A 25,244-nucleotide genomic window follows, 5' to 3' on the forward strand; every position below is an offset into this window, starting at 1 on the left:
GGTTCACAATTTAACTTGTCTCAAGAATATTTATTGTTTAATAACTCCTCCTCCCTCTGCCCCACCCAGCTACCCTCTCGGTCTGCTTTTCTGATCATCCTGAAGGCTGAATACATTCTTCTCTCTGGAGGATGAGAATAAACACTAAAACCAGGACACGTGATCAGGCCTCCATCAGGCACTATGTCAGTGTGGAGAGCTGCTCTTCAACAAGCATGGTTTTCCTAGGGCTCCACAAGGTAGTCCTTTCTCAAGTTCACCGGTGTGCTCATGGAATTGAAATGCCGCTTCCCATCTAAATACAACATGGACTCTGAAACACGAAAGAGAGAACCGTGAAGAAACCCGTGGAAACTTACAAAATCATTGTACAAACACAAGACTACTTGGGAACACGAGGAGAGCAACGAGCATGCAAAACTGGCACTGGCCATGCCCTGCGGGGTGGGGCCGGGCAAGGCTCCCGAGGGAGTGGGCCTCAACTCTTGCCCCCTCCTTGGGCCAGACCAGTCTCTGACCACCAGTGGCTGCTCGCAGCTGGCACCGACCCTTCAGACAACAGCCAGATTGCGCAGAGCAGTGACTGCCACATACAGGCCATGAGGCATCTGGGCCTTCAGGGCTGCAGAATCTCAAAGCACCATCTTCTAAAGATATGCTCTTGAGCTAACAGGTATCAGTGTACTTCTTACAACAATTTAAAAGAAGAAAAATGACTTTGAAAGTTCTTCCATTCATTAGAGACAAGCAGACATTGCTGCTTACCTCCGTATGTTCTGGGGAAAACCAAGGGCACTTTTTCTTCTGACATGAACGTGAAATGAAAGACATTGGTGGTCATATGCTCTTTACTCTCAAGAGAGGCCACTTCGCTGTGTACTCGGACTTGAATGTAATTGTCCTGAGTAAAGCAAACCTAGGAGATTTAGACATGACAGTCAGTCAAGTGCATTAGCAAGGAGGGGAAAGGCGGTCATAAGATAAACAGTGGCTTAAAAAAAAAAAACTTCTCTTCTAGGCCCAAATGATAAAAAATTGTCTTTTGTCTCTCATCGCACACCTACCTGAGAAGAAAGAAACAGCAATGATCCAACATCAACGGGTTTCTGAAACATGATATCATCCACTGCTACTATAAACGGTCGGGAGCCACTAACAGACAAAGGCAGAATGGGGGTCAACCACAAAATTCAGATGATCTCTATTTCTCCCCTAACAATCAGCTGAAGCAAAATTTAAAGGATCAAAGAATAAGCCTAGGGAAGGGGGAAACAATCCTACCAGTGAGAAATGATAAGCGATACCCCTGAGATGAGATCACCCCTCTACCTTTTCCCTCCTGCCGATCATCACTTCTTCTCAGGTCTTTAACGTACTAACTGACAAAGGCAGAGCAACAGCCTTAGAAAAAGTAACATCAAAGGCAGGTGGTATCACTGTAATAATTATTTAATAACAGAGCATATGCCCCAACACATCCAGACCGGTCCAAAATGTTTCAATTCAATGGGGTAGTACACGTTGCTTCTCAGAAGTTAAAACTACCTTCAATCTAACTCACCCAAAGTTACAAGCAGTAGCCCATCCAAGTTCATATGCTTTCCTCATCAGGAAACCACCAAAGATCCGATTGAAAATGTTGCGCTCCTATAGGACATAAAATAAGGATTAACACACACAAGCTCACGGCCACCCTCAAACACAGAAAAAAGAAAATTAACAACGCTGCCAAATGGAGGTCAGTTTAAAGGTGTGTCAGATTTTCCATGACAACCACGAATGCGAGTTATCCTACGGAAACGATTTTCCATTAACTTACAGTACCTGCGGGTGGCAAACTTCCAAGCTCTTCAGTTTTGAATTCTCCATCCACACTGCATTGGGGGGCAAAACTCGACTTCGAAAACTTACAGTCCTGTACAAATGGAGATTTAGTAAACCTTGTTAATGCCATGGTTTTGCTGCTGAAAAGCAAAATATGTGCAAATAACTACCAATATGTTGAGGCAGACGTAACTGTGGAGAGGGCCGAGGTTTAAACGCTTTCGCAACCTGTAATCTCACCATGCTAACTTACTTCGGATCCAGCGTGTTAAGAAACATCTCATGGATGGTAGTCCTCTCCTCAGCACTGGGAGCCATTTTCAGTAATGACTTGGCACTGAAGGCAACCCTTCTCCCCTTGTTCACTGGAACACAGGACAATAAGGAGTTACGATCAGGGGGGTCACACTACAGCACTGGGGTTCCTGACCTGGGCTGCCTTGGACCCTACAAAGGTAGCATTTCCAGATTTCGAAAAGCCCACGGGAAATTATACACATATCCCAGAGAAGGTTGCTGAGGCTATATAAGGTGTCCGGCGATTCTTTGCCTCCAGATGGAAATTATAGCAGCTCAGTATGGAACCACTTAAGGCCACACGTAAAGACCATCCTGACCTAGAGTCCTGAGCAGCAGTTATTTCACTGACACATTTCCCATTTCATTAAAAAATGAGAAAGCAAATTCATTCACTTAATGAATATTGTCTAATTGATAAAACTTCAAACTATGGACTCTAATGAAAAAAAATAAGGTATTTTTAATTTCAATAAATTCTTGGCATGAGTAAGACACGTGACCGGTATGAGGAGTCCATCCAGACTCTTCCACAACCTCCTCTGCAGTACAGTTAATGGGCTTTTCAACTGCATCTTTATATTATCAACAAATTTATATACATTCTCCTTGTCTAAAGAGCTCTTCTTCCTCTGGGCTTTCAGGGATGAGCGGATTTATAAATGCCGGCCTAAAGAGAAAAAAAGAAGATTACAGGTTAAGAGGTGTCATTACCCAGTAAATAGAGAAGGTGAACAATTACCCACTAGTTTCAAGAAGTCTTTGCTTCTGGTCTTCGGTAATGCAGCCTGACCGCTTCCATAATAGCCCCGGAACAAATGAAGAGCTTCCCGGCTACAGACTAGTCTGTACACTAGAAAGTTCACGTTTATAAAAAGGATACTGCCTCTCGCAAAAAAATTTCACCTGATCGCGGTAATGAGGAAACAGTCAAAAATAGGCTGTAGAACATTCTATAGGACACCTGGCCTGGACCCTTCGATAAATGTCAATGTCTTAAAAGACAGAAAAGGGCAGGGGGACTCTTTCAAAAAAAAACATGCTAACTGCATGCAATACGTGATCTTTGATGAGATCCTGACTCAGGGGAAAGGGCTATAGAAGACATTCTAGGGACAAGTGGCAAAGTTTGAATATGGATCGTATATTAGATAGTATCACTGTATCACTTAAATCTCTTAGCTATGATAAAGGCATCGAGGTTGTGCAGCAGAATGACCTTATTATCAGGAGGTACATGCTGAACCATCTATGGGTGAAGCAGTCTCAAAACTTCCTTTCGAATGATTCAGGGAAACAGTATCTATGTGTGTACTTATAGATAGAGGGCGAGAGAATAAGGCTAGAGGCAAAATGCTAATCGGTGAATTTAGGTGAAGCCTTTAAGGGTGCTCACTGCATTATTCTACCTCTCCATAGGTAGCAAATCTTTCAAAAGAGAAACAACGATGGAAACAAACATATTGAAATGGCAGCTTGGAAAATTCAAAAGCATCAGCTGTGAAAGAAACTTTAAACCCTGCCCTTTCCAGGGCTGACAAGGAGCCCCAGGCCAGCCAGCAGCAGCAGCGGCAGGTCAGCCAGGCTGGTGGGAGGAGTGAAGAGTAGGCGACTGCTTTCTACGCTCACATCAGTCACCAAAGGATGGTTTGATCCTAACTCGCTCTTCCGAGTCAGCTTTCCATGCAGCAGGAGAGACTTCTCATAGCAGACTCCTCCTTCAAGTTTCTAATTTGTACCAACGGCAATCCCTTTCCATCCCCTCCCACCCCAGTACCACCCCCTACAGTTTGACAGTGTTTCTCCATTTCAATGCCTCAGGTATGAAAGCTGTTAGGAACCAAAACTACAACTTAAGAGGAAAAAAGTATAAAGCCAAAGAAGTTAAAATCTGTAAAATTCAATATGACTTGGAATTGATGGTATAAATTCATGAGGATGGGTGTGTGTTTGCTGCTTTTTAACATACATCCTAGCTCTGTCCACTGAAAAGGCTTAGAGACAATGACAAATGAGTAACAACGTACAGCTCTGGTGCCCGGATTCTGGTCTCTAAATACCAGTGCTCGCTAAGAGGAACCCCAGGACTCCGTGGAGAAATGGCTGATTCCAGGCCTGAGGCAGGAAATGTGTAAGATGAGCCCAAGATATCCCAGAGAACAGCAAGACTAGTGGGGAGATATGAAAAGAGCTTTTCACAGGAGGAAGCTTAAAGGGGCTCCCACTGCCCAAAGATGGTACTCTGAGGACCAGGAAGAACAAGGGCTGCAATTTACTGCAATTCATACCACTAAAATCCATGAATTCACTATGACACTTTTTTAAAAAGCCAAAAAGTAGACAAAGCATGTCATCACTAGCTAGTCAAGCAACTCATTATTCAGAGAAAGTGTAAATAAAGGGCCAGAATGAAACATTAACCCTGACTTTCCTTTACAAACCAAACTGCCCTAGTTAATAAAGGAAAGCTCTTCTTTCCAGAACTCCAGGTAGTAAATATAGCAGGAAAGACAGGATTTAAGAATCGTTTACATCCCTTAATGATTAAAGCAATGATTAGCAATGGATGTTCAAAGCACTGGAGAAAGACTGATAGGGAGCTAGCTATTCACAGGGTGACAAAGTACACTCGGGGTACACCCTGTACCCTACTACAGCCTGCAGATTATTGCTGATCGTAAGAGGATAAAGTGAAGCCTACAATGAAAAGACCACTACAGTCACTACTGAACCACCACGCACCAATCTTGGCATCACTATGAGTGGGACAATCTATCCCTCCTGCTATGATACAACGTGAGATACATTACAGTTTGACATACACGAATCTCACCACCTACAAGATGCTCTCATCAAATAAATTGAACCTGAATCTAATCAAGACTTTAGATCTAACTTCAGTTTACAGAAAATACTAAAGATAGAGAAATAAGTAAAAAAAAAAAATACCATGAGGAAGCCATGAGACAAATCCAGAAAGTTGGACACCATACAAAAGAGCCCATCTGGCCTTTCAATAAGCTGATATGAAACACTAAGGGTGCAGCAGGGACACACAAGTATTCTGGATTAAAAATCCTTAAGAGATCATATAATTCTGTGAATACACTAACAGTCATTAAATTGTATACTTTCAATAGGTGAATTGTATAGTATGTGAATTATATCTCGATAAAGCTATTAACAAAAGTAACAGGCTTAAGAGACATAAAAATCAAATGTAGTACATGAACTTTGTTTGGATCCTAACTCAAAAAGATCATTAAAAAGATATCTGAGGAAAAATGAATATGAATTGACCATGAGAATATGTCACGAACTTACTATTATTTTTGTTAGGCACGCTAATGGTAATGTATTTATTTAGGAAAATATCCTCATCTTTAAAGAGATGCCTACACAAAAGTATTCAGAGGTGAAAGGTCACGATGTCTGGGATTTGCTTTAAAATATAACAAAGAAAACAATATAGTTTGAAAAAACAGATGAAGCAAATATGGCAAAAAATGTTAAAAAATATGAAGTCCAGGTGACGGGTATACAGAAATTCATTACAGTCTTCTCTCTAGTTTTATGTCTCTTTTAATTTTTCAAAATAAAGAATTAGGAAAAAAGAGCACTTACCCTTTATTTTCAGAATCACGAGCCACCATTACAAATGTTGCATCCAAAACACGACAAAACTCATTGCCATGTAACTAAAGAACAATGGAAAGAAAATACAGATGTAAGAAGTGCATTTACTGGGAAGACGTACTACAATTCTAGCAGCTAGCACGCACACTTGAAAAAGGCTGCAATTAGAAAAAGAAAAGTTAGGGGCGCCTGGGTGGCGCAGTCATTAAAGTGCCTGCCTTCGGCTCAGGGCGTGATCCCGGCGTTCTGGGATCGAGTCCCACATCGGGCTCCTCCACTAGGAGCCTGCTTCTTCTTCTCCCACTCCCCCTGCTGTGTTCCCTCTCTCGCTGGCTGTCTCTCTGTCACATAAATAAATAAAATCTTAAAAAAAATAAAAGAAAAGAAAAAGAAAAGTTAATCATTCATTAACCACCATCTGCTGAGCTGCCAGGCACAGAACTAAGCTCTGGGTGAATGGCAGCATGACCAAAGAGCCTGTGGTCTGGGGGAGGAGAAAGACTTCCTAAAATTCAAACAGCGTCCATGTGAGAAGGGTTGGGATGGCCATGACCAATGGGCTTTGGAACCGCATGTGACTGAGACTCAAGAGCAAGGGTCACAGAGGGACCCTCTGCATCAGCATCATTTAACCGTCCAGCAGTGCGCAGGATGCCGGCGTTCTTCACACCTGCCAGTCCTCACGACGGCACACAGAGCCAGGTGAATGGCTCACTGCTCTCACAGACATTAGTGTTTTCAGTGTGCCAACGACCAGCATATTTGGGTTTCGTGAGCTGAGCACAGGCACTCCCAAGAAGGGCCGAGAATCAGTGATAATTCTGTGGATTGAGTGATATATTTACAATGCACAAGGCCTTTGAGGATTTAAGGCATTTCTTATCCTCCAGGACTCTGTACTTCCAGAGAAGTTATATCATGAAGTCCCATCATCAGTTGGGGGTATAGTAGGCTCACTCTTCAACAGACCTCACCCCTCGTCCTCCTCACTGCTGCCCGTTCAGGCCCCTATCACCCTCCCCCTTAACCCTCTTCCCGCATCTGCTCTAAGCCTCCTGGCACTATATATAAAGCCCTCCACAACACAGCCCAGACTCCTCTCTGGTTGTTCACTAACACCTCCCCGACACCTGCACCTTTTGCCCTGCCACAGCTGACAACTTGGAGGTCCTAGAACGTACTATGCTATTGAACTTGTCCTGGCCATGCCTGTGCCTGATGCCTTCCTCACAGCTGCCCTCCTCAGGACACTCCTCCCCACCCCTGCTCCATCCCTCCTCCCCAGGCAGAAGTCATCATTCCCTCCTTGGTTTGCCATGAGAATGGAAACGAAATCCTCCTCTGAAAGTGGTTCTCAATATAACAGAGATATGGATACCACCCCTATTGGGAGCATTCGGATATGTGTAAAAGAGGCTTTGGTGGTCACATGACTTGAGGGACATCACTAGCAGGGCAGGGGTTACCAAGGAGCTAAACACCTCACAACGCAGGAGATCATCCTGCATCATTAAGAAGCTTCCCACATACAATGCCAATAGTGTCCCTGTGGAGAACTGCTGCACAACGCGTAAATACTACAGACCTCCCTCGACTTACAATGAGATTATATCCCGACAAACCCGTCATAGATTGAAAATACCATGAAGTCAAAATGTATTTAATATACGTAACCTAGAGAATATCCCAGCTTAGCCTTGCCTATTGTACACGTGCTCAAGAACACGGACATTAGCTTACAGTTGGGCAGAATCATCCAACGCAAAGCCTATTTTATAACAAAGTATTGACTACCTCAGGTCATTTATTGAATACTGTTCGGAAAGTAAACCCAGGATGGCTGAATGGGGACGGGCAGGTTACAAGCGGATTAGTCATCTACCCTCACGATCACGTGGCTGCCTGGCAGCTGCAGCTCGCAGCTGCTGTGGTATAACCGATCACTCGCCCAGGAAGAGATCAAAATTCAAACTTCAAAGTACAGTTTCCACTGAACACTCTTTCACGCCATCGTAAAGCTGAAAAATCAGAAGTCAAACCATCCCAAGGTGGGGACGGTGTATCACAGACATTTGTATGCGTGGCTGACTCCCTATTGCAGCACGCGCTCCTTGACGACAAAGACCATTTTGACTCACATTTGCATCCCTCACACTTACCACAAAGACCGGCAGATAGCAGATACCCAACCAATAACTGCGGATGTATGAACTAAGGCAGAAAATGATTGAGCACTACGAGAATGTAAACTCTAAAACAATGAAGTTTTGTTTAGCTCACTGCTGTATGCCTAGCACAGAATAGGCACTCAAGAAACAATGGCTAAAGGAACAATAAACGAATGGATGTCGGGAAGTGGGCTAGGCGACTCACACCCGGATGCTGCTCTCAAGACATGTATAGCCTGGTAGAAGAGAAAACGTTCATACGCAGCTTGGTGGAGAAGAGATTTGCAGATGCCAGGAGAAAGAGTCCGAACAAGGGCATTGAGGAAGGAGTCATGGGGAAGCATCAGGGGCTGGGCGGTGGGAGGACGAGGGAAGCATCCGAGCACGAGGGAATCCAGAAGCACAGGCAGAATGTGGGTACGTGGAGCCAGAGCACAAGGATTTCAGGCAAAGAAAAAAGCATAAGCAATGATACTCATCCAACTCACTGTTTAAATTATGGTTTATTACGACGAACACCTACTAGTGCCAAGCAACAAGAATGCAAAAATGAACAACTCTCCTCTCTTAGAATGTTCAGAATGTCCAGTAGCAAGATCTAGGAAGGTATATAAATGACAAGTTGGCGGAAGTACAGTGGGAAAGGTAGGTGGGAGCTAGTTTATGGAGCACCTTGGATCCCAACTAGTCAAAAGAGTTTTGACTTTAATGCACGGAGAATGGTCACAGAATGTGATGTGATGCAATGGGATTTAAGATCGGCTTTGGAAGGTCTAACTGGTAAAAATCTGTACAGTTAACAGAGAGACAACAGACTAGAGGCAGGGAGACTCACTAACTAGGCCCCTGCATTTCATTCAAGGCCTTACTGCCTCTTGTGTGACAAGAAAGAACTCTGGTGAGTTGTTATGGGTGATAAATTTGCAAGACTTGGCAAAAGGCTGTGTGGGCAAAGGGGAAAATGGAGGAGGATCAGGACTGGAAAAGAAGCTGATGTACTCAGTTTGTAATACACTGGATTTTAGGTAGCAATAGCACATGTAGGGAGAGAGATGTAACAGGCACTCGAAAGATAGGTCTGAACGTCAATCCCAGAAAAGATTTGGGACCACCTCCATAGTAATGATAATAAATTAACATTATTGCCAACATGGGATTAGTGGTCACTGTGTGACAGACAACTGTACCAAGTAATTAAAACAGGTTGTTTTTTCATTCATCCCTACCCAACAGTAAAACATGGTACTATTACTATTTCCATGTTACACTTGAGAAAACAGAAGCTCAGAGAAGGTCAGTAACTTACCCACAGTCACATGGCTAATAAGCAGCAGAGCTGGCATTTGAACCTACGGGTACCCAAACCAAAGGCAAAGCACCTATCACCAAGCTTCCTCTCTGGAGTAGAAAGGATCACTCGGTTCTTGAGTTATTAGTCAAAATGGCCGATGAGAAACACAAACTTAAAGCAGAAGTCTGTACTTGTCAGACATTAATTTTCATTACCTCTCTCCTCACAATAAGTCCTGTATCTCTTTTCAGCCTATTTAGCCAAGATTCAAATTACCAAGATTCTCCAGAAAGCAGGTCCTACAGCTGGAATCTAAACAGGGTAGGAATCAACCATGTAGGTGGCTCAGTTGGTTAAGAGTCCAACTCTTGGCTTCAGCTCAGGTCATGACCTCAGGATCCTGGGATTGAGCCCTGTGTCAGGCTCTGTGCTTAGCGGTGAGTCTGCTTGAGATTCTCTCTTCCTCTCCCTCTGCCCTCACCACCCCTCTCTCTCTCTCAAAAATACATAATAAATCTTAAAAAAAAAACAATGTGGACAAATCATAGCTATAGACCCTACAACCTTACTGTGTTTTGTTCTAAAAACAGTGTTACTGTCAGTTATAGCAACATGGGAGTTAAAGAATCCTACTGCTTATATGTAGCATCAAACAAAAAACTACTTAACTATTTTGACAAAAAACTTTAATTACTGCAGAGCAAGCTTCAGACTTCTCTGAAAGGTAAAACGCTTCATAATTCCAAAACAGAAAAAATGTGTCTGAATAATGGGCCTATTGAATACCCTGGCATAACTGGAGAAGCCATTCTTTTTCTCCCTTATTATTATTATTTTTTTGAGTAAAGTTGACACACGGTGTTACATTAGCTTCAGGTGTACAACACAGTGACTCAACAAGTTTATCCATTCTGCTATGCTCACCATTCTTACTCTGAATTATCTGATTTCTGTGCTATTATCCTCTTTGAGGAATCTTTTCTTGTCAAATTTCTTCATTTCTTTATAATAGCTACTCTGAACTCTGCGCATTAGAGGGGTTGTTCCTAAGTGCCATATTGGTCTAAGTGACTGTTATGGGTTGAACAGCGTCCTGCAAAAAGATATGAAGTCCTATCCCTCAGTACCTGTGAACATGACTTTACTTGGAAATAGGACCACTGCAGATATAATCAGTTAAGATGAGGTCATACTGGAGTAGGGTGGGGCCTTACTCCAATATTACTGATGTTCTTACAAGAAGAGAAGAGGGCTGCCTGGCCGGCTCAGTCGGTAGAGCATGTGACTCTCGATCTCAGGGTCATGAGTTTGAGACCCACACTGGGCACAGAGATTACTTAATTAAAAAAAAAAGGAGAGAAGAGACACAGAGACGCAAGAGGGAAAGAGCACATGGCAATGAAGGCAGAGACTGAAGTGTTAGAGCTGCAAGCCAAGGAATGACAAGGACTACCAGCAAACCACCAGAAGCTAGGAAGAAGCAAGGAAGGACTCTCCCCCTACAAATTTTAGAGGGATCATGGTCCTGCTGAGGCCTTGATTTTGGACTTCTAGCTGCCAAACTATAAGATAATTTGTTTTAAGCCACCTACTTTGTGGTACTTTGTCACAGCAGCCCTAGGAAACTAACAGAGTGACCAGTACCATTCATGCCTAATGTAACTCAAGACTCTTGTGACATTATTTGGGGCAAAACCAGAAACAAGCACCTTAATACGTAGCTATATACAATTTGAAAGTAATAAACACTGACCATAAACACCAAATAATGTGTCAGTCTTTATACAGGAGGAGGTCATTAAAAACCCAGCATTTACAGGATGCCTGGGTGGCTCAGTCAGTTGAGTGTCCCACTCTTGATTTTGGCTCAGGTCATGATTTCAGGGTCCTGGGATCGAGCCCCGCGTTGGGCTCCCAGCGCAGCAGGGATTCTGCTTGAGATTCTCTCTCTCCCTCTGTCCCTCCCCCCACTTGCTTTCTCTTTCTCTCTCACTCTCTCTAAAAATAAATAAACAAATCTAAAAACAATAACCCACCCATCTGCAGGACATGAACTTTCAATTATTTTTCTAGAAGTAGTGAGCTATATACCTGTCTATTGGTAGATAGGTAAATACACTTTTCTTCCACTAGACCCGGCTGGTTGTATTAGAACAAGTGGGCAAACTTTAGACGAATACAAACCTGAAACATTTGCATCTTCACTTCCATGGATGTCTTCCCAACCCAGCTAACATGGCCACTGAACTTAATGTCCTGTTCTGGGCTTAAGCTCGTCTTACACATATCTGTAAAACAGAAAATCAATCTGAGTTCAAACCATACCCCTAATTTTCTGTATTACAACTGGAAAATTTCACTTGAAATTCTGGCAAATTCACCACATTTCCTTTTTTTCTTTTTTTTAGTCTTTGAAACTAAAAACAACTTTTTTGACATAGAAAAAAAATTGTGTATCTTTTTGAAAACTGCAGACAATGCAAAGAATATAAAAAATAAAACTGGAATCATGCAAAACCCTTCCAAAGATTACTATGATAAACATGTATCTTGCTATAGAGCATTCTAGACATTTTCATATATATATATATATATACACACACACACATAAAAATTCCCCCATAAAAGGAAAATATTTCCTCTAATTTCAATAATCTCTTGGAATTACTGAGAATTCTAATTACGTATAGAAAATAATACTGTATGGTGACTAACATAATATAATTTTTAAAAATTACTAAAAAAAAAAAAAAAGAATACCGCTTACCAATCTTGTCCACCAGGGCTGTAACTATTGACAAAGGAGACATCTTAGCTTCTTGAACTCTGGTGTGCATGTAGCAAATAAGAACTGTAAGAGAAGAGAACAAAATAAAGGAAAAGCACAATTATTTCTCAACATTGACAACTGACTCCCTGAAATTATCTCGTTTTGAAAACCCAACCCCCCATATCCCACTAGTGGTCTTATCAGAGGACCAAAGATTTCTCATACATGGAAGAGATTTGGGGATTCTCCCATCTGACTGAACACTCAATTTTAGATTTGGTGAAGAAATGGAAGCCCAATGCCTGAGCCCACCAGGTGGCCTGTCACCACTGCACAGAGATGCAGTGCCTCAATCAGAAAAAGACCTCAGCATGTGAGTCTGACAGCATCAAACAGCTTCAGAAAAGAGAAACAAGTCACAAGGACTTGGCTATCTATTTTCCCTCTGACTCCTTCCTAATCATAAAGCAATTATTTCGCTTCAGTTACTCCTCCTTCCCCATAACACCCTTGACTCCAACACCACCTTGTGGCTCTCTGTATACTTTCCATATTTCAATAAGCTTAGCGTGGCTCTATGTACCTTACAAATAACAACTCATTTAAAGTTGTATCATACTCCTGTGTTTGGTGGCCTCACTGCTTACCCATGATTCATTCAAATTTGTATCATCAGCCCTCAGGACCAGGGTCTGCACCCAATAAATACTAGGTAAGTGACAATAAATCCCTCCATCCATGCACCTGCTAAAGGATGTACTGGGGAATGAGAGGCTAAAGGCAAGAAAGTTCATTTAAAAGCCTCTGTGGTACCCATAGAATAAATCATATGCGGCTGACCTATGGCAGTATCAATGGAAATGAAAAGATCCTAGAGTTAAGAAGAGGGTACACTTGACAATATTGTAATAATGCCAGGGCTCTAGCTTGCCTGAGTGAAAAGATGGTAACCCATTCACTGAAAAACAGAATACAAGAAGAGCAGAATGGACTATTTTCAACATGTTAAATTTGAGAAGCCTATCACGTATCCAAACAGAGATATCCAGGAGGACAAATTGGTCTGGAACTCAGCAAAGCAGGGCAAGAAATGTGGCTTCCTAAGTATTCCACATACTGAGAACAAGTGAAGCACTAAGAGTAAATGAGATTATTTATAGTGACTGTACAGATAAGCAAAAAAGGGCAGAACACAAAACCCTGGGAATAACCAACATTCAAAAGATCACTAGAGAAAGAGGAACCCACAAAGGAGACTGTGAAGGAACAGCCAGAGAGGCAGGAGTAAATGTCCGCAAAGCCCAAGGATGAGTTTGGCAGTATTAGGAGCCACAAAGGGATCAGGTAATCCTTGAAGAGCACCCATTAGATCATGAAATAAGGGAGCCAATGGAGAGTTTGGCAAGAGCCATTCGATGGCACGGAGGAGCAGAAGCCAGAATACGTGAGACTGGGAAGTAAATAGAAGGTCAAGATATAGAGGAAATAAGAGCAAATGTGTTTTTCCAACTGTTTCCAGAAAGTTAGCTATGAAGTGAGGGAGCAAGTTTAACAGTGTTGTAAGGGAAGGGGATTTTACCTACTTTTCATTTTAAGATGGAAGAGCCTTGAACATGTTTATAAGTCAAAGGAAATGTGAAGTTGAGAAAAGGCTTGAGATACGAGAGAGAAAGCACAGTTGACAAGGCAAGTTGCTGGAAGAACTGGAAAGAACAGAGTCAAGTGAACAGGTGAAAGGAATGGCCATCGACAGAAGCCAATGAGGAAAAACTAGGGTAGTGGCAGAGGAGTTTGTGTATTTAGGGACACCTAAGTAAACCGAAGTCAGGAGTATGTGTATGTGTTTGTGTGGTTTTTTTTTAAAGGTCAGTAAGAATGTTTAACCAAGTTTATTTATTTTTTAAAGATTTTATTTATTTGTTTGTTTATTTATTTATGAGAGAGAAAGAGAGAGCAAGCGAGAGAGAGAGAAAGAGAGAGAGCATGAGCTGGGGGTGGGGGCAGCGGGAGAAGCCGACTCCCTGCCAAGCAGGGAGTCCGATGCGGGGCTCGACCCCAGGACCCCGGGATCATGACCTGAGCAGAAGGCAGATGCTTCACCGACTGAGCCATGCAGGTGCCCCTGACCAAGTTTATTTAATCTGAAGAAACAGGCAGGGGCGCCTGGGTGGCACGGTCGTTAAGTGTCTGCCTTTGGCTCAGGGTGTGATCCCGGCGTTCCAGGATTGAGTCCCACATCGGGCTCCTCCGCTGGGAGCCTGCTTCTTCCTCTCCCGCTCCCCCTGCTTGTGTTCCCTCTCTCGCTGGCTGTCTCTCTGTCACATAAATAAATAAAATCTTTAAAAAAAAAAAAGAAACAAGCAGCTGGGTGTTAAGCCTAACAAAAGACTTCTGTCTATATTATAGAAGTCATTAGAACCTTTCCTTAAACCCTTTCCCAACAGTACAGTCCAAAAGTCATTAGTAAGAGCAGCAAGGTAGCCCAGAGTAGGATGCTGAAGTCCAAACAGGGTCAGGAGGACATAAAGAGAGGGGCAACCAGAGCGATGGCCCAGCATGTTGCAGGCTGAGCACAATGAGGAGGGCGACCCTGCAGAAGGGCACCTAGTACGAATCCCAGTGAGATGAGGGGAGCATCCGTGAGGGGTCCATGAGGGGATAGGGGTGGCAGACATATGAAATTAACTTCATGCAGGGAAAACTGATCAAATAAGTAAATGGATTTAGGCTCATGGAGCTGGCTGGAAAAGGGAATTACAAACATGCGAAGGGAAGAAATGAATGAACCTGTGGTGCTGAACCAGAACTGGGACTGTCACTGTGAACCCATCATTTTCATAGATGGATAGACAGACAGACAGAGATGTGAATGTACGTGCATGTGCAGAGATTCCCCACCTCGTCCACTGAAAGGGCATGGGAGCAGTGACACCCCAGCAGCAGGGATCACTCCCAGCACCGGTATCTTGGTTTCTAATTACCATTCTCCATCAAAAAGAACCAGAGCTCCTTGCAGATTTGGCCGATTCTAGGACTAAGTCAGGTAAAATATAAATGCGCCTAGAACGTCTTCCTGTGGCAGAAAGTGAGGAAGTGCTCAAAGAATGATAGGGACACAGCAAAACAACAACTACAAAAACAACCACAACCACAACAACAAAACAAAAAACAAAAAAACCACAAGCCAGTCTGAAGGGACTGAGGCCGTCCCGGCACAATCTGAGTACCACAAGAGATGAAAGCGACATATTACATTACATTCTATAAAATAGGAATCCTGAGGCCCTACCAATTTTAAAATAATAAATTGAAGGTCTGATGAGAAATGGACTGTTTATAAGGTCTGAATTTACTGGCCTACAAGGTCCTTATTCATTACAAAGGGGGAAAGAGTAACTTTAGAGTGAAGAAGCCTGGCAGACACCACCTTCAACAAGGAATCAAAGTGAGCATCCCGGTAATGGGACAAGTGAGAATTATGCTCCAGTTGATGAGACGCAGTAAGAACACAGCATCCTTTCTGTGATGTTCCTGCCAAAGATGCATATCTCAAATCTAATCTTGGGGAAGCATCAAATAAACCCAAATTGAGAGAAATTCCACAAAAGAAATGGCCTATAACCTTCAAAAGTATCAAGGTCATGGAAGTCAGAGAAACACTGAGCTATTCCTGACACAACAACTAAATGCAACATGTGATTCAGAACTGGATCCCTTCTGCTACAAAGGCCCACTGGGGAAAGTTGCATGCGGTCCGAGGATTAAAGAGTCTAAAGTATCAGGGTTAATTTCCTGATTTTGATGGCCGTATTGTGGTTATGGAGGAGAATGTCCTTGTTGGTAGGAAATACTAACAAGAACCATCAAGGGTGATGTGTACCACATCAGCAATGTAGTCTCTTACATGACTCAGAGAAGAACAATTCTTTGTACTGTATTAGCAACTTTTCCATAAATTTAAGACTTTTTGAAAAGTTATTAGAAAGAAGAATTAATGAGATTACAACTGTTAAACAGGAATCTACACATTCAGGGAAAAAAATTATGACAACTCAGAGGTAACAGAGGCCCTTCTTTTACTCCTCTTTTAGAATATCCTCATCTGTGCAAGTTAAAGAATGAAAAAGGCCCTCTCCAGCCAAAGGATTCAATGTATAGTTGTAAATATCTATTTAGAAATACTAAAAGAATACCAGTACCTCCTAAGCTGTCAAGGTCCTCAAGAATCCTGCCAAATCTGTGAAGTAAAGAAAACTGTGATTAAATGAAAATCATAATGATCACCACTTAAAAATGAAGAACACAGTTTAGGTAGATGAAAGGTTCTAAAACTGATTGTGGTGATGACCACATGACTCTACAAATATACTAAAAACCACAGAACTGCACACTTTATATAACTGAATATTATGGTGTGGAAATTACATCTCAAAGTCACAATAACAAAAGGAAATAAAAACAAATAAATGATGCAAATAAAAAGATTGCTGTGTTACCTTATGGTGTTTTGAACAGTCAAATATTTCTCTCGTAATTCAGGCTGACTACCCAAAGGCAAGAGAACCTCAATATAACTGTCTCTCATTCTCCTGGGTGGCAGTTCTTTCTGTGACTCAGCCAAAAAACTCTGAAGTAATTTTCTTTCCTCCATTGCTTTCACATGGTCACTGAGAAGAAAGGACGCAAGTTTCATGAAACACAGAGGCAGTGCTACCCCACACGCCAGTGACAGTCAGACAGGTCAGACACCAACAAAGGAGGAAAATGAAGGTCTGGACCTACCTCATCCTCTCCTCCTTCCCTCCCTCCCCATCTGGCACTTGGCAGAATTAAAATTTTCTGTTAAAATGTCTCAGGCTTATAGATTAAAAAAAATGCTTATAAGTGATATAGATACACCCAAACCATATATTCACCTCATCAAAAAGTATATTCAAAAAACAGAGTATCTGACATCAAATTAAAAATGCAGCAATGGACACAAATATATATATGCATTAAAGAACAAAGTGGCCACTGAACTCCATATTCCCATTTCTCACCTTGACAAGTGTCGCATTTTCTGTGTCCCAGCTCTCTCCCTCTCTCCCTCTCTGCCTTCAATTTCAGGAAAGAGAGACAGAAGAAGAAAAATGAAGTATATCCAAAAGAAGTATGGAAGGCAGAGCAAAAGTAAAGAGGAGGACAACAGAAAAAGGAGACAGGAAGGGAAGAAAAAGAAGAAATGATTAAAGTGGGAGAGAAGAGAAAGAGACAAGGGGATAGGAAAGTAAATGCTGACAATATCATTAATCCAGACATCTTTCTAAGTTTCACTTATGAAGTATTATTGCCAGAAAGGTCTAGCATACCAAAAATAGAAGGGGCAGAGGAACAACTTAAATGGCACCAAGTAAATCCTAAATATGGAACATTCTACATGACAAATGGCTTGGCCTCTTTAAAGTCAAGCTCATAGAAAGAAAAAAAAAAGAAGGCAGGATAATTGTCTACTATTCTAGATAAGGGGAGACCAAAGAGTCATAAGCACTAAAGGCAGTATATAATCCTTTATTGGATCTTGGTATTTTTTAAAAAGCTGTAAAAAACACCTGGGGAAGAGAAGGGCCATAAGCACCCCAATATTCATAGCAGCAAAGTCCACAATAGCCAAACTGTGGAAGGAGCCAAGATGCTTCAACAGATGACTGGATAAAGAAGATGTGGTCCATATATACAATGGAATATTACTCAGCTATCAGAAAGAATTATCACCCAACATTTGCATCGACATGGATGGAACTGGAGGGGATTATGCAAAGTGAAATAAGTCAAGCAGAGAAAGTCAGACAGGAGGGAGTTAAGATGGCAGAGGAGTAGGGGACCCCTTTTTCATCCAGTCCCCTGAGTCGAGTTGGATAGGTACCAGACCAGCCTGAACATCCACGGAGTCAGCCTGAGATGCAGGAAGACACATCTGGATCTCTACAAATGAACATCTCCAGCGCTGAGTATTGACGTATGAAGCGGGGAGCCGTGAAACCGCACACAGATATCAGAAGATAAATGGAAGGGGGAGGGGGCCACCGCGTTCGGGCGCCAGGAAGCGGTAGCCACGTGCACGGGGGAGCAGGCGGACTCACGGACGGGCACCCGCTAGAGAACAGACTGAGACTGTGAACCAGGAGCGCGCACGACCAGACTGAAACGGAGCTCCGGTGTACTCACTGGATCCAGACTGAGACCGGGAGCTCCGGGAGCGCGCGGGGGGGCAGCTGGCAGCTGGCGGTGTTAGAAACACAAAGGACAGAGACACGCCGTTCCTGGAAGTGAGGGCTGGGACGCCAGGTGTGGGGCGCACATCCCGGAACGCTGCAGGGTTGAGCAGCATCAACAGAAAAAGAGTTAAACTGGCCAGAACATCAGTGGAGAACGGTCCGTGATCCCTCTGTTCTGAGACAGAGGCTGAGATTCGGCCACTGCTGCTCTGACTCTCAGAAGAGGCACAGCAAACCACCAGGGAAAGCCGCCAGAGAACAAAAGCCTGGAAACACCGGCTCACAGTGTGCCCATCCCCATCCCCCCTTGCAGGGGACACGGAGACTCTACCCAAACAGGGTTGCCTGAGTATCGGCGCGGCAGGCCCCTCCCCCAGAAGGCAGGCTGAAAAATCAAGAAGCCCACATCCCTAAGATCCCTATAAAACAAGGGCGCACGGCCTGGGTCCCAGTCAATAATTTGGGCTCTGGACAACCCCGCAACCTCTCCTCATCAGAATGACGAGAAGGAGAAATCCCCCCCAGCAAAGAAAAGACAGTGAGTCTGTGGCCTCTGCCACAGAACTAATGGGTATGGATATAACCAAATTATCAGAAATGGAATTCAGAGTAACAATGGTCAAGATGATGTGTAGACTTGAAAAAAGGATTAACGAAAATGTTAATGAGAATATAGAATCTCTAAGGGCAGAAATGAGAGCGAATCTGGCAGAAATTAAAAATTCTATGAGCCAAATGCAGTCAAAACTAGAGGCTCTGACGGCCAGGGTGAATGAGGCAGAAGAACGTATCAGCAAACTGGAGGATGGGTTAGTAGAAGACAACGCTAAAATAGAATCTGAACTCAAAAAAATCCATGCTCAGGAATGTAGGTTACGGGAGATTACTGACTCAATGAAACGTTCCAATGTCAGAATCATCAGCATCCCCGAGGGGGTGGAGAAAAACTGAGGTCTAGAAGAGATATTTGAATAAATTGTAGCTGAAAACTTCCCTAATCTAACAAGGGAAACAAACATTCGTGTCCAAGAGGCAGAGAGGACCCCTCCCAAGCTCAACCACGACAAACCTACACCACATAACGTCATAGTGCATTTCGCAAATATTAGATCCAAGGATACAGTACTGAAAGCGGTCAGGGCAAAGAAATTTCTCACGTACCAAGGCAAAGGTATCAGAATTACGTCAGACCTGTCTACACAGACCTGGAATGAGAGAAAGGGTTGGAAGGGCATTTTTAAAGATCTTTCAGAGAAAAACATGCAGCCAAGGATCCTTTATCCAGCAAGGCTGTCATTCAGAATTGATGGAGAAATGAAGACCTTCCAGAATCGCCAGTCATTGACCAATTTCATAACCACGAAACCAGCCCTACAGGAGATATTAAGGGGGGGTTCTATAAAAGTAAAAAGGCCCCAAGAGTGATACAGAACAGAAAGTCACAATCTATAGAAACAAAGACTTTACTGGCAACATGGCATCATTAAAATCATCTCTCTCAATAATCAGTCTCAATGTAAATGGCCTAAATGCTCCCATAACGCCACAGGGTTGCAGATTGGATAAAAAGACATGACCCATCCATTTGCTGTCTACAAGAGACTCATTTTGAACCTAAAGATACATTCAGACTGAAAGTAAAGGGATGGAATACCATCTTTCATGCCAATGGACCTCAAAAGAAAGCTGGGGTAGCAATTCTCATATCAGACAGATTGGATTTTAAACTAAAGACTATAGTTAGAGACACAGAAGGGCACTATATTATTCTTAAAGGATGTATCCAACAAGTGGATATCACAATTATAAATATATATGCTCCCAACAGGGGAGCAGCAAGATACACAAGCCAACTCTTAACCAGAATAAAGAGACATATAGATAAAAATACGTTAATAGTAGGGGACCTCAACACTCCACTATCAGAAATAGACAGAACACCCATGCAAAAAATTGACAAAGAAACAAGGGCTTTGAATGCCATACTCGACGAGTTGGACCTCATAGATATATATAGAACACTACACCCCAGAACCAAAGAATACTCATTCTATTCTAATGCCCATGGAACATTCTCAAGAATAGACCATGTTCTGGGTCACAAAACAGGTCTCAACCGACACCAAAAGACTGAAATTATTCCCTGCATATTCTCAGACCACAACGCTTTGAAACTGGAACTCAACCACAAGGAAATATTTGGAAGAAATTCAAACACTTGGAGACTAAGAACCTTCCTGCTCAGGAATGATTCAATAAACCAGGAAATCAAAAATCGATTTAAACAATTTATGAAGACCAACGAGAATGAAAACACAACAGTCCAAAACCTATGGGATACTGCAAAGGCAGTCCTAAGGGGGAAATACATAGCCATCCAAGCCTCACTCAAAAGAATAGAAAAATCTAAAATGCAGTTTTTATATTCTCACCTCAAGAAGCTGGAACAGGAACAGAGGGACAGGCCTAATACATGCACGAGGAAGCAGTTGACCAAGATTAGAGGAGAAATCAATGATTAGAAACCAGGAGTACAGTAGAGCAGATCAACAGAACTAGAACCTGGTTTTTTGAGAGAATTAATAAAATTGACAGACCACTGGCAAGACTTATCCAAAAGAATAGAGAAAGGACCCAAATTAATAAAATTATGAATGAAAAAGGAGAGGTCATAACCAACACCAATGAAATTGGAAGGATTATTAGAAGCTTTTATCAACAGCTTTATGCCAATAAATTAAGCAATCTAGAAGAGATGGAGGCCTTCCTGGAAACCTATAAACTACCAAGACTGAAACAGGAAGAAATTGATTTTTTTAAACAGGTCAATTAATTATGAAGAGATTGAATCAGTGATAAACAACCTTCCAAAAAACAAAACTCCAGGCCAGACAGTTTTCCTGGGGAATTCTACCAAACATTCAAAGAAGAAATAATAATACCTATTCTCCTAAAGCTATTTCAAAAAATAGAAACAGAAGGAAAGCTACCAAACTCATTCTATGAGGCCAATATTACCTTGATCCCCAAACCAGGCAAAGACCCCATCAAAAAGGAGAATTACAGACCGATTTCCCTGATGAATATGGACGCCAAAATCCTCAAGAAGATCCTGTCTAATAGAATCCAACAGTACATTAAAAGGATTATCCATCATGACCAAGTGGGATTCATCCCTGGGACGCAAGGGTGGTTCAACATTCGCAAATCGATCGGGGTCTTAGATTTTATCCAGAACGAAAAATTCAGAAATCATATGATTCTCTCGATAAATGCAGAAAAAGCATTTGACAAAATACAGCATCCTTTCCTGATTAAAACCCTTCAGAGTGTAGGGATAGAGGGTACATTCCTCAATCTCATAAAAACCGTCTATGAAAAGCCTACAGAAAATATCATTCTCAATGGGGAAAAGCTGGAAGCCTTTCCCTTAAGATCAGGAACACGACAAGGATGCCCACTCTCGCCACTATTATTCAACATAGTACTAGAAGTCCTTGCAACAGCAATCAGACGACAAAAAGGGATAAAAGGTATCCAAATCGGCAAAGAAGAAGTCAAAATGTCTCTCTTCACAGATGACATGATACTCTATATGGAAAACCCAAAAGAATCCACTCTCAAACTATTAGAAGTTATAGAGCAATTCAGTAATGTGGTGGGATACAAAATCAATGCTCAGAAATCAGTTGCATTTCTATACACGAATAATGATACTGAAGAAAGAGAAATTAGGGAATCCATTCCATTTACAATAGCACAAAAATCATACGTTATCTAGGAATCAACTTAACCAGAGACGTAAAGGACCTATATTCTAGAAACTACAAATCACTCTTGAAAGACATTGAGGAAGACACAAAAAGATGGAAAAATATTCCATGTTCATGGATCGGAAGAATTAACATAGTTAAAATGTCCACGCTACCCAGAGCAATCTACACTTTCAATGCCATCCCGATCAAAATACCAATGACATTTTTCAAAGAACTGGAACAAATAGTCCTTAAATTTGTATGGAACCAGAAAAGGCCCTGAATCGCCAAGGAACTGTTGAAAAGGAAAAACAAAGCTGGGGGCATCACAATGCTGGATTTCGAGCTGTACTACAAAGCTGTGATCACAAAGACAGCATGGTACTGGCACAAAAACAGACACATAGACCAATGGAACAGAATAGAGAACCCAGAAATGGACCCTCGGCTCTTTGGGCAACTAATCTTTGATAAAGCAGGAAAAAACATCCAGTGGAAAAAAGACAGTCTCTTCAATAAATGGTGCTGGGAAAACTGGACAGCTACATGCAAAAGAATGAAACTTGACCACTCTCTCACACCATACACAAAGATAAACTCCAAATGGATGAAAGACCTCAATGTGAGACAGGAATCCATCAAAATCCTAGAGAAGAACATAGGCAGCAACCTCTACGACATCGGCCAAAGCAACTTTTTCATGACACATCTCCAAAGGCAAGAGAAATAAAAGATAAAATGAACTTGTGGGACTTCATCAAGATAAAAATCTTCTGCACAGCCAAGGAAACAGTCAAAAAAAGTAAGAGGCAGCCCACGGAATGGGAGAAGATATTTGCAAATGATGCTACAGATAAAAGACTGGTATCCAAGATCTACAAAGAGCTTCTCAAACTCAATACGCAAGAAACAAATAAACGAATCAAAAAATGGGCAGAAGATATGAACAGACACTTTTCCAATGAAGACATACAAATGGCTAACAGACACATGAAAAAATGTTCAAAATCATTAGCCATCAGGGAAATTCAAATCAAAACCACACTGAGATACCACCTTATGCCAGTAAGAATGGCAAAAATGGACAAGGCAAGAAACAACAATTGCTGGAGAGGATATGGAGAAAGGGGATCCCTCCTACATTGTTGGTGGGAATGCAAGTTGGTACAGCCACTCTGGAAAACAGTGTGGAGGTCCCTTAAAAAGTTAAAAATTGAGCTACCCTATGACCCAGCCATTGCACTACTGGGTATTTACCCCAAAGATACAGACGTAGTGAAGAGAAGGGCCATATGCACCCCAATGTTCATAGCAGCATTGGCCACAATAGCCAAATCGTGGAAGGAACCGAGATGCCCTTCAACAGATGACTGGATTAAGAAGTTGTGGTCCATATATACAATGGAATATTACTCAGCTATCAGAAAGAACGAGTTCTCAACATTTGCTGCAACATGAACGGCACTGGAGGAGATAATGCTAAGTGAAATAAGTCAAGCAGAGAAAGACAATTATCATATGATTTCTCTCATCTATGGAACATAAGAACTGGGAAGATCGGTAGGGGAAGAAAGGGATAAAGAAAGGGGGGGTAATCAGAAGGGGGAATGAAGCATGAGAGACTATGGACTCTGAGAAACAAACTGAGGGCTTCAGAGGGGAGGGGGGTGGGGGAATGGGATAGACCGGTGATGGGTAGTAAGGAGGGCACGTATTGCATGGTGCACTGGGTGTTATACGCAACTAATGAATCATCGAACTTTACATCAGAAACCAGGAATGTACTGTATGGTGACTAACATAATATAATAAAAAAAACATTTAAAAAAAAGCAGAGAAAGTCAATTATCATACGGTTTCACTTATTCGTGGAACCTAAAGGATAGCAAGGGGGACATCAGGAGAAGGAAGGGAAAAATGAAAGGGGGGAAATCAGAGGGGGAGACAAACCATGAGAGACTATGGACTCTGAGAAACAAATTGAGAGTTTTAGAGGGGCGGGGGGTGGGTGGCTGGGCTAGCCCAGTGATGGGCACGTACTGCATGGAACATTGGGTATCATATGCAAAAAATGAATCATGGAACACTACATTAAAAACTAATCATGTACTGTATGGTGACTATCATAAAAAAACACATTTGGGGAACTGTTGAGATATTCTGAACAGATAAGTAATATAACATTAGGGAATTACTGTCAATTTCATTATGTAAGATAATATCTTGTTTGTTAGAGATACATGATTGCTGATTTTGTTATACAAGAGAATATATTTATTTACTGGAGATATATGCTGAAGTATCATCATATCATGATACCTATAATTTACTTAGAAATAGTTCACCCAATATATGCACATTGGCTAATCTGGAAAAACATAAATATCCAATCAAGATGGTAGGCACATAGGTATTCATTTTTTCTACTTTTCAGTAAATGGAAAATTTTCGTTTAAACAGTTAAAAAGAAGTTATTAGATAATTTCTACACCAACAATAGATTATTTTATGTTTAGTGACTGCTTTTTCTTTTTATCTCATTTTAGTCTCAAAATTCGGTGCACCAAGAAGGATATTATCTTATTTCACAGTGGGGAAATACTGAGAGACTGGGTTAACTGTGAACTGACAAGAAACAATAAAGGAGTCAGGCTGCATGAAACAGAAAAACCAAGAAACTTGGGTTTAAGTCCCAAACCCTGATACTTAATCATTCAGTCTCTGAGTTTCAGTTTCATCATAGGTAAACAAGATAGGAACATACGCCATAAGCATGTCACAAGTTTTGTTGAGAATCAGTGAGGTAATATACCTGAATGCACTTTGAAAAATGTGCAGTACATGTAAATCACATTATTTTATGACAACAATGCATCGAATGATGAGTATGTTGGAATGTGGGTCTTCTCCCCAAAGTTAAAAAAAAAAAAAACACCTCTCAACCCATTTCCCAACACAGGGCCCCCTCCGTCCCTACAATGAGACCATCAGCTGAACCTAAACACAGCTTAGCATATGAGGATGAAAGAATGACCACAAAGCGTGCTCACCTCCAGTTTGTGGATGCTCCTACTATCTCCCGCAACTTATCACGAACTGAAACAAACATAAAGTGGTAACTCCAAGAAACAAAGAAATATTGGCATTGGATTATGGCACTGATTCAAGAACTATGAAAAGCAATTCATGCACTCAAAAGCTTTAAAGAATGATTAATTTCCATTTAATGCCACAACAAACAGCTCA

General features: G+C 41.9%; 1 protein-coding gene across 3 annotated transcripts in view; it reads right to left on the bottom strand.

Moving 5' to 3' along the window:
• Positions 1–9: 9 nt before the first annotated feature.
• ACOT9 (acyl-CoA thioesterase 9) overlaps positions 10–25,244 on the bottom strand; it is a 30,965-nt gene continuing 5,730 nt past the window's right edge. For all 3 annotated transcript variants that reach the window (XM_026480188.4, XM_057310600.1, XM_026480189.4), the window contains 13 exons: positions 25,049–25,094; positions 16,483–16,653; positions 16,186–16,223; positions 11,984–12,067; positions 11,401–11,504; positions 5,746–5,819; positions 2,724–2,791; positions 2,078–2,189; positions 1,825–1,915; positions 1,562–1,647; positions 1,065–1,152; positions 766–916; positions 10–313 (listed from right to left, as the gene is read on the bottom strand). In XM_026480188.4, the coding sequence (XP_026335973.1) occupies positions 225–313; positions 766–916; positions 1,065–1,152; positions 1,562–1,647; positions 1,825–1,915; positions 2,078–2,189; positions 2,724–2,791; positions 5,746–5,819; positions 11,401–11,504; positions 11,984–12,067; positions 16,186–16,223; positions 16,483–16,653; positions 25,049–25,094 (1,202 nt within the window). In that variant the 3' untranslated portion in view covers positions 10–224. The remainder of the gene's footprint in view (positions 314–765; positions 917–1,064; positions 1,153–1,561; positions 1,648–1,824; positions 1,916–2,077; positions 2,190–2,723; positions 2,792–5,745; positions 5,820–11,400; positions 11,505–11,983; positions 12,068–16,185; positions 16,224–16,482; positions 16,654–25,048; positions 25,095–25,244) is intronic.

This window comes from Ursus arctos, chromosome X (assembly GCF_023065955.2).
Source record: "Ursus arctos isolate Adak ecotype North America chromosome X, UrsArc2.0, whole genome shotgun sequence".
Classification (NCBI taxonomy): domain Eukaryota; kingdom Metazoa; phylum Chordata; class Mammalia; order Carnivora; family Ursidae; genus Ursus; species Ursus arctos.